The 12,780-nt window shown below is 51.9% G+C and overlaps 1 protein-coding gene across 2 annotated transcripts in view; it reads right to left on the bottom strand.

Moving 5' to 3' along the window:
• The window catches only part of ECE1 (endothelin converting enzyme 1), a 59,065-nt gene that overhangs the window by 7,409 nt on the left and 38,876 nt on the right, over window positions 1–12,780 (bottom strand). For both annotated transcript variants that reach the window (XM_032391988.1, XM_032391978.1), the window contains 5 exons: window positions 12,115–12,229; window positions 7,397–7,507; window positions 5,912–6,010; window positions 5,319–5,396; window positions 3,680–3,783 (listed from right to left, as the gene is read on the bottom strand). In XM_032391988.1, the coding sequence (XP_032247879.1) occupies window positions 3,680–3,783; window positions 5,319–5,396; window positions 5,912–6,010; window positions 7,397–7,507; window positions 12,115–12,229 (507 nt within the window). The remainder of the gene's footprint in view (window positions 1–3,679; window positions 3,784–5,318; window positions 5,397–5,911; window positions 6,011–7,396; window positions 7,508–12,114; window positions 12,230–12,780) is intronic.

Below are 12,780 nucleotides of genomic sequence, written 5' to 3'. Positions count from 1 at the left end.
GATTACCTAATGTCATTAAATCTAGACCCTTGAGTAGGAGTGTCTTGATATTCGGTGTAACCAGATGGGAAGTCGACACGAGCACTTGTGCTTTTCTCATGGGACCCCGTTTGTACTTGTGAGGATGACTGGCCAACTGGCATTTCAGACTTGGCAGACATCTGGTATCCGGTAGACATCTTGAAAATGAAGTGAGCTTATCACCTCAAGGAAAACAACTGGCATCATCCGTTGCCAGTGATAAAAATTCAAGGTTTAAAAAAACTTTGGGGGCGCCTGGCTGGCTCGGATGGTAGAGCACGCGAGTCTTGATTTCTGGCTTGTGAGTTCAAGCCCACACTGGGCATAGAGCTTACTTAAAAAAATAAGAAAAAAAAATTTTTTTAAAGAAATTAAAAAATTATGGGCGCCTGGTGACTCAGTCAGTTAAGCGTCTGACTTTGGCTCAGGTCATGATCTCAGGGTCCTGGGATCGAGCCCCGGCTTTGGGCTCCCTGCTCATCAGGGAGTCTGCTTCTCCCTCTCCGTCTGTCTCTGCCCCTCCCCCTGCTCTCTCTGTCTTTCTCAAATATATAAGTAAAATCTTTAAAATCTTTAAAAATATTTTAAAAATTAAAAAAACTTTGAAGTTTCAAAGAAAATTAATTAATTAGTAAATTAGTCAGTAAAATTAATTACAAGAACTTGTATCAGTCACCATAAACTTGATAGCTTCCAACACTGAAAGACTTTTTTTTTATTTAAATTCAATTAGCCAACATATAGTACATCATTAGTTTCAGATGTAGAGTTCAATAATTTATCAGTTGCTAAAGACTTCTCTCAGGAGGTCAACAATGATATGAACAAAGGTGGATTTTTTTGGATATGGTATAATGAAAATGTCACTATTTAGAGATCTATAAAAGTCAGCAAGCCTTGTTCCAAATGACCAACGTATGATGTTACAAATCATGGCTGGGTAAAAGATCCCTTCAAAGTGCAAGACAGACTGACAGACTTTAGTGTAACAGTGCAGGAAAAGTTCATGGTTATGGGTTCAGGTTCCACAGTGCAACTAACCTGTAAGAAATTACGACTTGCTGAGTTTTGGTGCAGTTATCAACAAAGGATGTGCACAAGTAGAGAAAAGGCTACTAAAGCATCCCTCCCTTTTCCAACTTCGTATCTGCATGAGACTAGGTTTTCATTTGGGGGCAGAGGGGCGGAGGGAAAGGGAGGGAATTTTTTTTTTTAACACTTATTATTTTAGAGAGAGAGAGAGAGAGCGCGAATGCGTGCATGCATGCAGGGGGGAGCGGCAGAAGGAGAGGTAGAGAGAGAATCTCAAGCAGACTCCTGCTGAGCATGGAGCCCAACAGGGGGCTCAATCCCTCGACCCTGAGATCACGACCTGAGCTGAAATCAAGAGTTGGACGCTTAACCAAGCTGAGCCACCCAGGCGCCCTGAGAGAGAATCTTAAGCAGGTTCCATAACTAGTGCAGAGCCTGATGAGGGGCTCGATCTCATAACCATAAGAACATGACCTGAACCGAAATCAAAAGTCAGATGCTTAACCGACTGAGCCACCCAGGAACCCCTAGATTTTCTTTATACATTTTGAAACAATATATTGCAATAAATTGAACATAGAAGCAAATATGAGAATCCAGCTGTCTTCTATTAAGCCAGATATTAAACAAATATGCAAAAAGTAAAATAATACTTTTTTTCTAACTTTCTTTTTTTTTAAAGATTTTATTTATTTATTTGACAGAGAGAGACACGGCGAGAGAGGGAACACAAGCAGGGGGAGTGGGAGAGGAAGAAACAGGCTTCCCGCTGAGCAGGGAGCCCAATGCAGGGCTTGATCCCAGGACCCTGGGATCATGACCTGAGCCGAAGGCAGATGCTTAATGACTGAGCCACCCAGACGCCCCTAAAAAAGTTATTTTTCATAAAATTTACATTAAATTGATATAATCTCCATACACAAAGAGACTCTTCGCGGTCCAATAATTTTTCAAGAGTGTAGAAGGGGGTGCCTGGCTGGCTCAGCTGGAAGAGCATACGACTCACAGGGTTGTGAGTTCGAGCCCCACGTTGGATGCAGAGATTACCTAAATAAATAAAACCAAAAAAAAAAAAAAAAAAAGAGTATAGAAGGGACCCTGATGGTAGAAACATTTGTCCACTCAATAATTTTTCTGGTGTGGAGGGGAAGGCCAGTGATGGGTGGAGTGAGACAGAAAGGACATTTTCTCCAAGAGCTTATTAGACAGTCACTCTGTCTCTTCCAGGTGAGCCTCAAAGAGATGTGTTGTGGCGTACTGAAGCCATGGGAAGACAGAAATCAAAAACATCATATATATATTCAAATAATCATGGCTCCATACGTTAATGGGCAGGAGGCAGAATTTATTTATTTTTTAAAAGATTTTTATTTATTTATTAGAGAGAGAGAGAAAGAGAGCATGAGCAGGGGGGAGGGGCAGAGGGTAAGAGAGAAGCCGACTCTCAGCTGGGCAGGGACCCTGACGTGGGCCTTCATCCCAGGACTCTGAGATGACCTGGGGCTCAATCCCAGGACCTAGATCATGACCTGAGCCAAAGGCAGATGCCTAACCCGATGGAGCTGCCCGGGCGCCCCCAGGACGCAGAATTTAAATGAAAAATTTTAAGCTAAATTAAAAGACTTCAGATAAATTCGGAACCTTGTGGCAGTACCTGTACCATATTCTGGAGATAAAAAACCGCCTTCGGTGCATTTAGGGGAGGGGGTTTCTCTGTAGGAGACAGAAATCTTAAGAGGAAACAGAGATGTTCAAACTCTTATTGACCACGAGGGGGCGCCAGAAGCAAAGAGAATTCTTGCTTCCCCCTTTTGGTAAGATTTATTCTGCAAAATGTTTTAGGCGTGGGGGGAGCTTATTTTGAGAGGTAGAGCTGGGCTGACAACATATGAGTTTTCCGAGGAGACTGCTCAAAAAATGACAGAAACCAGGGCTCATTCCAGATTATTTTAAGAAGGTTTGAGGTCCAGGAAGAAGCTGTATTTTAAAAAACTTCCCCCAGGGGGTGCCTTAGTGGCCTAGTGGGTTGAGCCTCCAACTCCTGGTTTTGGCTTGGGTCTGATCTCAGGGTGGTGGGATCGAGCCCCATCTTGGGCTCTGTGCTCAGTGCAGAGTCTGCTTGAGAGTCTCGCTCTCACTCCACTCGTTCTCTCTCTCAAATAAATAAATAAATCTTAAAAAATACCAAACAAACAAAAAACCCTCCCCAGAGGGTGCTGACGTGCAGCAAGGTTTGGGAACCACAGCTGTTGGGGGCCCTTCGGAATCTCCGCTAGCTGAGGGCCTCCTAGCGCTCACACCTGACTGTCACACGGCTCCTCCCGTCTTCTCTGCGAATGAGGCAGACGTTCCCAGTGCTGAAGTGGGAGACGCCAGGCTACTCTGCCCACCAGCGGGGCGCCGGGGGCACACAGACCCAGGCCGGTCCCAGCTCCTGGCTGGGCACACTTCCTCGGTCCCTGGTTTCTTCATCTGAAGAGTGGGAGAGCAACGGTGCCCACTCCTCAGATGGCGCTTGTGACCGTTACGTCTGGCATCCGCGCGCGTGTGAGAGAAGCACGCTCGGCCCAGAGCACCCCTGTGTTCCGGGCGCCAGTGCCCTCCCAGCAAGGCCCCGGGGACTCACTGGTCTCTGTTGGGAGCTTTCCTCAGCTGGTCGGCAGTGACCCTCCAGGAGAAGTTAAAAAACCGCATGGCGTTCTCAAAGTAGAGGTCCGGGACTGTGGTGTACTGGCCAAGAGGAAGCAGAGGTTCGGGATCAGAGCGCGCCCGGGCTGGGGGGCCCCTCGGCTCCTCACACGCAGACCCCTTCTTCTAAAGCCAAGGGAGCTCAAACCCCACGAGGGTAAGGGACTGGTCCACAGGTCAGAGGCCGGAACGGAAGGCTCGGGACCGGAGGCTTGGGTTCTTGCCGTGGCCCTGACCTTGCCGGGGCCTGGCACCCTCTCCCGTTCAAGGACACACTGAGAGCTTCACGGGGCTGCTCGGCACACACCAGCATCACAGGCCCGCAGCAGTGCCTGGGCCTTAGACAGCAGATCTGTCCAGCGCTGTCCGACAGGACTTTCTGTGATGATGGATGTGTTCTCTGCCTGTTATCCAGTATGGCAGACGCCAGCCACACGCGGCTACTGAGCATTTCAAACGTGGCTGGTGTGACTGTTAAATTTAGATTTTAACTAATTAAACAGCAGTGGTTAGTAGCTACCACACTGGATAGCACACGAATCAAGCTGGGGTCTAGCTCTGAAATGTCAGGGGACAGGCATCACCGCACGCCTTCCTCAGCACTCAGCCCAGCTTTTCGGCTCTTTTCAGGGGCACGGTTCTCCCTCAGATCCACTCCAGAGCTTTCTGGCTTCTCGTCAGAGCTCTGGTAAAACGCTGGGCCCTTGGGGACAGGACTCTGATCCTGTGGGCTGTGACTGCGCTGTCCCCAGGAGTCTCCGGGTCTTGTGTTGTGACACCCCGGAGCATCTTAAATTATCCTCGAGGAAAAAGGCTGCGGAATGAGTCAGTCCCATATTCTCGGAAGTAATTTTAATATTCTTAGGTTTTAAATAGAGCCATGATGAGGGGTTATTATAATTGCAAAAATGCCTGAATTTCACAAATTTCAATCACAAGAAGATATAAAACTATCTTTCAGGGCAGAAGCACAATCCGTTTATGGGGATGACCTGCCGAAAGTTCTAACCGCCAGGAATATATCAAGTACCCTTGTTGCCTCAATTAAGCTTAAACGCACATTTGGGATTCATGCCTCCTTTTTCCCATTAGCATTTGGAGGTCCAAATGAGGTCCAGGTTTCTCTGGGAAGGTGGGGGAAGACCCTGGGCAGAGGAGGCAATCTGGGGGGCCGGGAAGGAAGAGGTGGTATGAGGGGCTCCATTCCTCACTCTGCCTCCTGCTGTTTTAGGGGCCTTCATTCTGTCTGTCCCTCCTAGGGTCTGCTCACCTCCATTATTTCCCCCCATTAAATGGTGCGTCCGGCAGGGCACATGGCACCGTTTGGTCCTGACTGCTGGGCACTGACAGTGGCTCTGGGGGGGGAGGGGCCTCCAGCAGGCCCAGGAGAGAAGGGGCACAGAACAGCCCCCTCGCGCCCGGTCCATCCCCACACCCCACACCGACGTATCTGGAGACGCCTTGACAGTCAAGGTACCTCTTGCATCCCACCCGGACCCAGCCTGCTTCTGCTCTTCCCCACGTGGGGACCTCAGGGACATTCGGGAATGCAAGGGGGCAGGGTGGGAGCCACTCACGTCATTGAACACTTTGTCGAGCTCCTTGGGGTCCATGATAAAGTTGGGGTAGCCTATCATGTTGTAGATTGCGTCTGCCTGGACAGGAAAGACACAGAGGACACTGAGTGCCCAGTGGGCCTGGCTGGGCTCAGGCTCTGGGCCAAAAGGAAATGGGCAGGTCCTCCCCCTCGGGGCTTCTGCATCTCTTCCTGGAAAGATCCCCTTCTTGCCTGACTTCTACTTACCCTTTGGGTCTCTGTTTCCCTCCTGAGGGAAGCCTTTGCTGGCCGCCACCCGCTGGACTATATCAGATCCTTCTTTCTCCGTTAGACATGTCACAGCTCCCTGCATTTTTCCCTCACACACTCAACATGGCTTATTTTTGTATTGTCATTAATGCAATCGTGTGTTGGATTGCATTATTCACCCCCCTGGAATATTCACCCCCCTGGAATATTCCTGCTGGAATATTCACCCCCCAAGGCAGGACAGCATCCCTGCTGTGCTCACCAGATGTGACTGGTCTTGCTTCCGGCACCCCCTCCATCTGTGGGTGCGGCCCTCTAGGTGGGAAGCCTCAGCCACCCCTTCCGGCACTGGGCCAGCCTCACCTTTTCCTTGGCTGATCTCCGAGTGTCTTCATCCATCCACTTCAGGGTGCTCAGGCTTTCCTCAAACGCCTTCTTAATCTCTAGTATTATCTCGCTGGCCTGAGGAGACAGAAGCTCAACAGTGAGGTCTGGGCACTGGATGGGCACCCCATGCGGAAGGAGGCCAGAGTCTAAACTCAGGATCAGCTCAAAGCTTCAGGCTCCTCAGTGCCCAGAACACTTAAGTCCTGCAAAACAAGACAGGACTTCCATAAACAGAGCATCAACACCACAGAAACTGAGGACAAGGAGTGCTGGAAAAGTCTCTCCTCTGCAGGACTTTTTCAGAGCCTTTATTGCATAACACGAACTTCGATCCTTTTGGAGAGTGTAAAATTCATAGCCTTTCTCAGACTTACTGGATCACAGGATCCCTTTTCGATGGAATGGGCTTTAAAATCTAGAGAACCTGAGTTCTGACAAGCAGTTTCCGGCTGGAGATGAACAGCTGTTCTTGAGGTCAATAACGTCAGAGGCAGACTCAGAGCCCAAAGATTCTAGAGCAGAGGAAGGAAGTCACACAGCGGAAAGAGTAGAAGTGCTGACGGCCAACAGAACTAGACAAAGATTCTGCATCAGCCACTCACAGGAGAGTCGCGTAAGGGAAGTGAGTCTTTGTTTGCTAACGTTTGACTGCGGATAATACCTACATAATTAAAATTAGTAATAAAAACTGTAACAAAAATATAATAGCTACCATTTGCCGAGCTCGTTTTCTGCCAGGTGTTCTCTGTGTGTACCATTTCTTTTCTTTTCTTTTCAAAGATTTTATTTATTTACTTGACAGAGAGAAAGAGAGCGAGCACAAGCAGGGGGAGCGGCAGGCAGAGGGAGAGGGAGAAGCAGGGGAGCCCGATGCGGGGCACAATCCCAGGACCCTGGGATCATGACCTGAGCCAAAGGCAGACGCTTAACCAACTGAGCCACCCAGGCCCAGGCACCCCATGTGTAGCATTTCATTTCCTGTCCCGCTACAGGATGGACAGCCCCGCTTCCAAGTCAACAGCAAAGGGAGAAAACTGTCCCAAATCACCCAACCAGGAGGTGATGGACCCAGGATCTGAACTGGGGCCTGGCTGTCTTCATGCACCTGGCCATGATGTTCCTCTGCCTGTCCAGACACGGGGTTACCCCCTGGGCTAAGAAAGATGTCACCCGTTAGGGCAGAGCTGCTCTGCCAACAGGATGTCGCTGGGCCCTTCGTTTTCCTCGGGGGTGGAGGAGGAGATGGCAGGAGTGGCCTTGCAGCCTTAGTGATAATGTGGCTTAAGTGCCCAGCACTCAGTGATAATAGCTCACCGCATTCAGGGCTTTAGAAAACAGGACCTTTGAGCGAAGCCTGGAGCCCTGGCCTGGAGTAGGAAAGGTCCAGAGCAGCCCAGAGCGCGGGCGGCCAAGTTCACGAGGGGCTAGTGCAGGTGCGCCGTCACAAGGGGAGGTACTCACTATGCTCTTGCTGTCCTCGGCAAAGGTCGCTTTGACAAACATGGGGCCCAGGGCGAAGCCCAAGTTGTTCTCTGTGTCGCTCACGCAGAACTTCCACCGAGGAAGACAAGTCTGGGAACACAAGGGAGAGGGGTTACTGGGCCCCGTCCTTCTTCCCAACCCCTGTCCATCTGGGAGGAAGCAGCCAACAGCTGGGGCCCGTGCTTCCTTCCAGAACCTCAGGGAGACTTTTCTGACGCAGTGGGGGAAGTTATTTTAGGCACTGGACCAAGAGGCCACAGAATATTGCTCATCGCCGCCATCTACTATTTCCTGAATGCCAGCCTCTATGTGCAGCACTTCACGAATGGTGTCTCACCGGGCCATCAAAATGATCCTGGAAGGCAGGGCCGTGGGCCTTGCCAGATGAGGACACAGACAGACACTCAGCAAGGGGAAGTCACCGGTCCAGGGCCCTCCGGCGAGCGGGGGGTGTGGCAGTGATGAGACTCTGACATGCCTGACCGCACACCCCACGCCCCCACCCTACCCTACCCTGCCCCCTGGGGGAGGCGGCGGATCCTGGTGTCAAAGACTTGAGAAGTTACCTTGTCTACCCTCGGGCAACAGGAAACCCATCCCAGAAGGCCAGGACCCAACCCCATTGAAAGCGTCCCAGAGGAAGGGGCTGAGATGTCGTGGTCGCCGGTGGTCTCGCCCACCAGCCCGCCCGACACCTCTGCGGAGCTGGAAGCGGGCACCCTGCGGGCTGCAGCCTCATGGAGCGGGGCTCCGGGAAGCGCACCCACGCGGGTTCCTGCCCCCCCAGCTCCCCTGCCCTCCGTGACCACCAGGGGTGGCCCTGCTCCCGGAAATCCCTAAATCCCTGGAAATCCCTAAATCCCTCGTGGGGCCTCCTGACCCCGAAGAACAGGTGGTAAAAACCACCAGGCTCAGGGCAGCCTGCTTCAGAACAGTTTTCCAACTGAAAACAACCAAATGCCCACCAACAGGCGGCTGGATAAACAAAATGTGGTATTTTTATACAACAGCACGCTACTTGGCAACAAGAAGGAGTGAATTACTGATACACACAACATGGTTGAATTTCACAGCCATTAGCTGAGAAGCCAGACGCGCAAGAGCACATGGCGCATAATCCCGCCCCCACCCAGCCACACCCACCCGGGGGACCTTCTGCTCCTAGGACGCTGGATGAACGCGGGACAGGAGTGTCTCTATCTGGAGTGGGCTGTCGGTTTTGTGGGTGATCTCCTTTGTCCAGGGGAACACATTTCCTTTGTCCACTGAACTGGGTACTTAGTGTATACTGCACATTTTACAGTATGTAAATTACACCTTAGCTAAAGAAATTTCTTCCATGAAAGAAGGGAAGGAAATAAAGGGCATCTCAGCCTTCCCTTAAGTTTAGCAGCCCAATTCTTTTAAGCTCTCCCACCCATGTGTCCGTTTAGACGCCCTCCCCTCCCCACAACCTGCCCACATCTGGCTGAGGCTGCCCACGCAGGAGGTCAGGACCGGGGGACCTTGAACTCACGGGCTCCGTGGGTGTCCCAGGCCCTGATGGCTGAGTCAGGAGCCGAGTCTCACTGCCTTCTCAGGAGAGCTTTTGCATAAGCCCACTCACTCACTCATTCGTTCGTTTGTTCGTTCATTCATTCACATGTCCAGTGCCTTCTGGAGAGTTCCTCTGCACCTGGATTATGCTAGGTATTTGGAACCTAGAGACAAATTGGCCATGGGCCTTGCCCTTGAGGGGCTCAGTGGAAACACTGAGAACACCCAGTGGGAGAGACAGACACATAATAACAGCAATGGTAGCAGCGACAGTAGTTTGTGCTTGCTGAGTGTTTACCGGGTGCGGGCCCTAACCCATATAATCCTCCTAATAACCCCATGAAGCAGGTACCCCCTGTGCTCCTGTTTGCAGATAAAGAACATGGCTTGGAGTGCTTTAGCCTTTGGGACAGACTTTTGGGGATCCCTTCATGTAATCCCAGACAACCCCCCGTCAGGAGGCTAGGGATTAGTTACTCCTTTTTATTTTTTATTTTTTTAAAGATTTTTATTTATTTATTTGAGAGAGAGAGAATGAGAGAGAGCACATGAGAGGGGTTAGGGTCAGAGAGAGAAGCAGACTCTCCGCCGAGCAGGGAGCCCGATGCGGGACTCGATCCAGGGACTCCAGGATCATGACCCGAGCCGAAGGCAGTCGCTTAACCAACTGAGCCACCCAGGCGCCCAAGTTACTCCTTTTTACACTTGGGAAGACTGAGCCCTCTGCTCCAATGAAGTGATTTGCCTAAGGTTGTGTGGTTAGAAGAACCATTTCAAACACAGATCTTCTGACCCAAAGTTCTGTGCTGTTTCCTTATACCATGCACGGGGCACATAGGGACTCTGGCCCACAGCCCCCCACCTCTAGGGTCTCCTAATTGCCCTTGCTTCTGCCAAGGCCTCCCTGCCAACTCCCACGGCCTCCCACTGGTTAGAGCAGCACCCCTGCACTCTGAGCTTGGCCCAGGGAAGCTCGCTCGCTCGCTTGCCCTATCTATCTATCTATCTATCTATCTATCTATCTATCTATCTATCATAGGGAAATATATGTAAGATTTACCATTCTAACTCTTTGAAGTGTATAGGTCAGTGGTGGTAGGCATATTCACACTGCTGTGCAACCAATCTCTAGAACTTTTCATCTTACAAGTGTGAACCTCCATACCTACTAAACAACTCCCCATGCCTGCCTCCCTGCCCCCGCCCCCCACCCCCTGCAACCACCAGGAAGCTCAGCGTTAACTTCTCGATCCTGCAGAGCAGAGGCTGAGTGGGGTAGGGCTCCTGTGGGGGCTGTGGAACCACACGTGCTGGGAGTGAAACCACATTCCCCACTTAAGAGCTGTGTGAATTTGAACAAGGCCCTTCCCTTCACAGAGCCTCGGTTTCTTCATCTATAAAATGGGCTGATGATAATAGCCCCTAACATAGAGCTGTTATGGAAACTTGCTGACATAGTGCCTATAAAAGGCAAACATCTAATAATAATACCTTTTATTATCATCATCATCATTAGTGAGTGGCTGAAAGTGCCGAGTAGTCATGGTCATCCAGAGCTGGGTTTGAATTTGAGCTTGGCGGCCTCCTTGCTAGGTGACCTGGGAAGCCCTTCGCTGCCTGGAGCCGGTTTGCCCGTCTGCACCTGGGTGGGTAAGCAACGAGGCAGGTGCACACTCCACACACAGCAGTGTCTCTGTAACTACCATCCCGGGTCCTGCTCACACTCTTCCTGTACAAAGTCCCCTGGGAGGCCACGTGTTCCAGAGGACAGAGTCCGTGCCTTGTCATGTCTGTGACCCAGGGCTCACCTGGGCCCGGCCCACGGTGGGTGCAGGGGGAGCAGGAAGGCAGGCGGCTCTCGTGGCTGAGGCCCTGTGGTGCCCTCAGAAGCCGCTCTTATTCCCAGCCACGCTCTCCCTCAGTCCCCTTCCTGCCACAGGTGGGTGTACATGGGGATGGGACAGAAAAGGGGAACTCTTTGCAGGATGGACCCCGGGACCGGAGGCAGGAGCCCACATCCTATCATTCTCTGCCAGTCCTTATCTGGCTCTGTCCCCGCCACTGGACTCTGGGAAGGGCCACAGGGGCAGGGGCAGGCTAGGGCCAGCTCTGCCTGTCCCCTGGGGTCTGGCTAGCTGCCATCCTGGGTGGGGCAGGGTGCGCTGGGCGGGCTTGGCACCCCTGCCTCCACTGCTCTCCTGCTGGGGCACCCCCCTGGGGCCCTGACCTGGTGTGTCCCATCAGCACATCTGAGGAGCTCTTGCAGGGGTGTGGGCCCTTGGGGCACAGACCCCACCTCACTTGTCTCCGTGTTCCCACACGGGACTCCTGTCCTGTCTGTTGGCTGCACGAATGAGAGGGGACAGTCACCTTCTTGGAGAAAGAGTGAAGTGGCCCGGGAGCTTCCTATCTGGGGCGGGGTCCTGAGGGAGGGAGTGAGGGTCCTGGAGCCCTGGGACCTCTGGAAGAATGGACTGCCAGGGGTCATGGTGGGGGCATCTGAAGGAGAGTGGAGACCACCTGGTCAGCCTAAGAGGGTAACAGCCGGGAGCACCTGTGCAGTCTTACCACGAACCAGGGGCTACACCAAGGGTTTTGTGTTTATGGGGAAGGAGCAGTATGACTGGGGGTCCCCTGTATAAAACAGGGGTGATGATCACATCCAGCTCACAGGGATATGAAGATCACATGAGTTAGAGGAAAGTGTTTATTATCAACATCATTGAAAAGGGGTTGGAAGAGAGAGAACAGAAGGCACCTTTTGCTGTAAAGAAGCTAAATCTCTAAGATTCCTCTTTTTTTTTAAATTTAAGTAATCTCTACACCCAACTTGGGGTTCAAACTCATGACCCCGAGATGCACGCTCTTCCAACTGAGCCAGCCAGGTGCCCCTCTAAGACTCCTCTTTACCCAGTAAGACCCAGTGTAATCATTTCCTTCTGGAAGCTTCTGTCCACCTCCAACTAGCTTAGATAGCCCTTGTGCCCAGGGACATCCGAGTGGACCCCTTCAGAGGCCCTCTCCATTCTCTGCCTACCCTCTACCTCCCTCACAAGTTCCACGGCTCTGGGGGACACCGAGGTCACAAGAGCCTCCAACCTAGGGCCTGGCACACAGTAGGTGCTCAGCAGGTGAAAGGGAATGCACTGGAACAGGCTCACCTTCTTGGTCCCATACATGACTTCCATGAACTTCTCATCGGCATCCTGAAAGCGCTGATCAAGGAAGGAACTTGTCTTCCGTACCAGGTTCCAGATCATGTAGTTGTTTAGCAGGCTGGGGCAAGAGGAGATCAGACAGCTCAGAAGGGCCCAGAGCGGGGAAGCATCACAGCACTTCCCAGACTGACCTTTAGGGGGCGCTCAAACCTGGCCTTTGGATCGCAGGCTCTTCCCTCCCCTCCCCTGCCCCAGTTTGATGGGTTACTGCTCACTAAGCACATAGAATGTCAGCTCTTCAAGGCAGAGCCTGGGTCCTCTCTGAACACCCCTCGGTGCCTAGTGCAGTGACTTGTGTTTGTCACATAGCTGCCTCTTGTCTGGGAGCCGTGAGGCAGCATGGAGACGGGGGTGTGCTACTGGGCTGGAGCAGGGAGGAGCTCTGAGATGTCCCAGCCAGAAGGCCAGAGATGGTGGGGGGGCTCAGAACAGGAGGGGCAGGAAAGTGAGCTCACTGCCCCCTCCCCTCAGGGCCCAGAGAATCATCCGTGGCTATTGTCACCTTTGCAAGGAAATCACCTTAGCACCAAGAGGTGCTCACAACAGTGAACATCTAGCCTCGAACTGGAACCAACCTAAATGTGTGACAGTAGGGGTAGGAGTGAGTCC

The sequence above is a fragment of the Phoca vitulina genome, unplaced genomic scaffold (assembly GCF_004348235.1).
Source record: "Phoca vitulina isolate PV1807 unplaced genomic scaffold, GSC_HSeal_1.0 scaffold2, whole genome shotgun sequence".
Lineage (NCBI taxonomy): Eukaryota > Metazoa > Chordata > Mammalia > Carnivora > Phocidae > Phoca > Phoca vitulina.
Note: the sequence above shows the minus strand (reverse complement) of the source record. Positions and strands in the feature narration are given on the sequence as shown.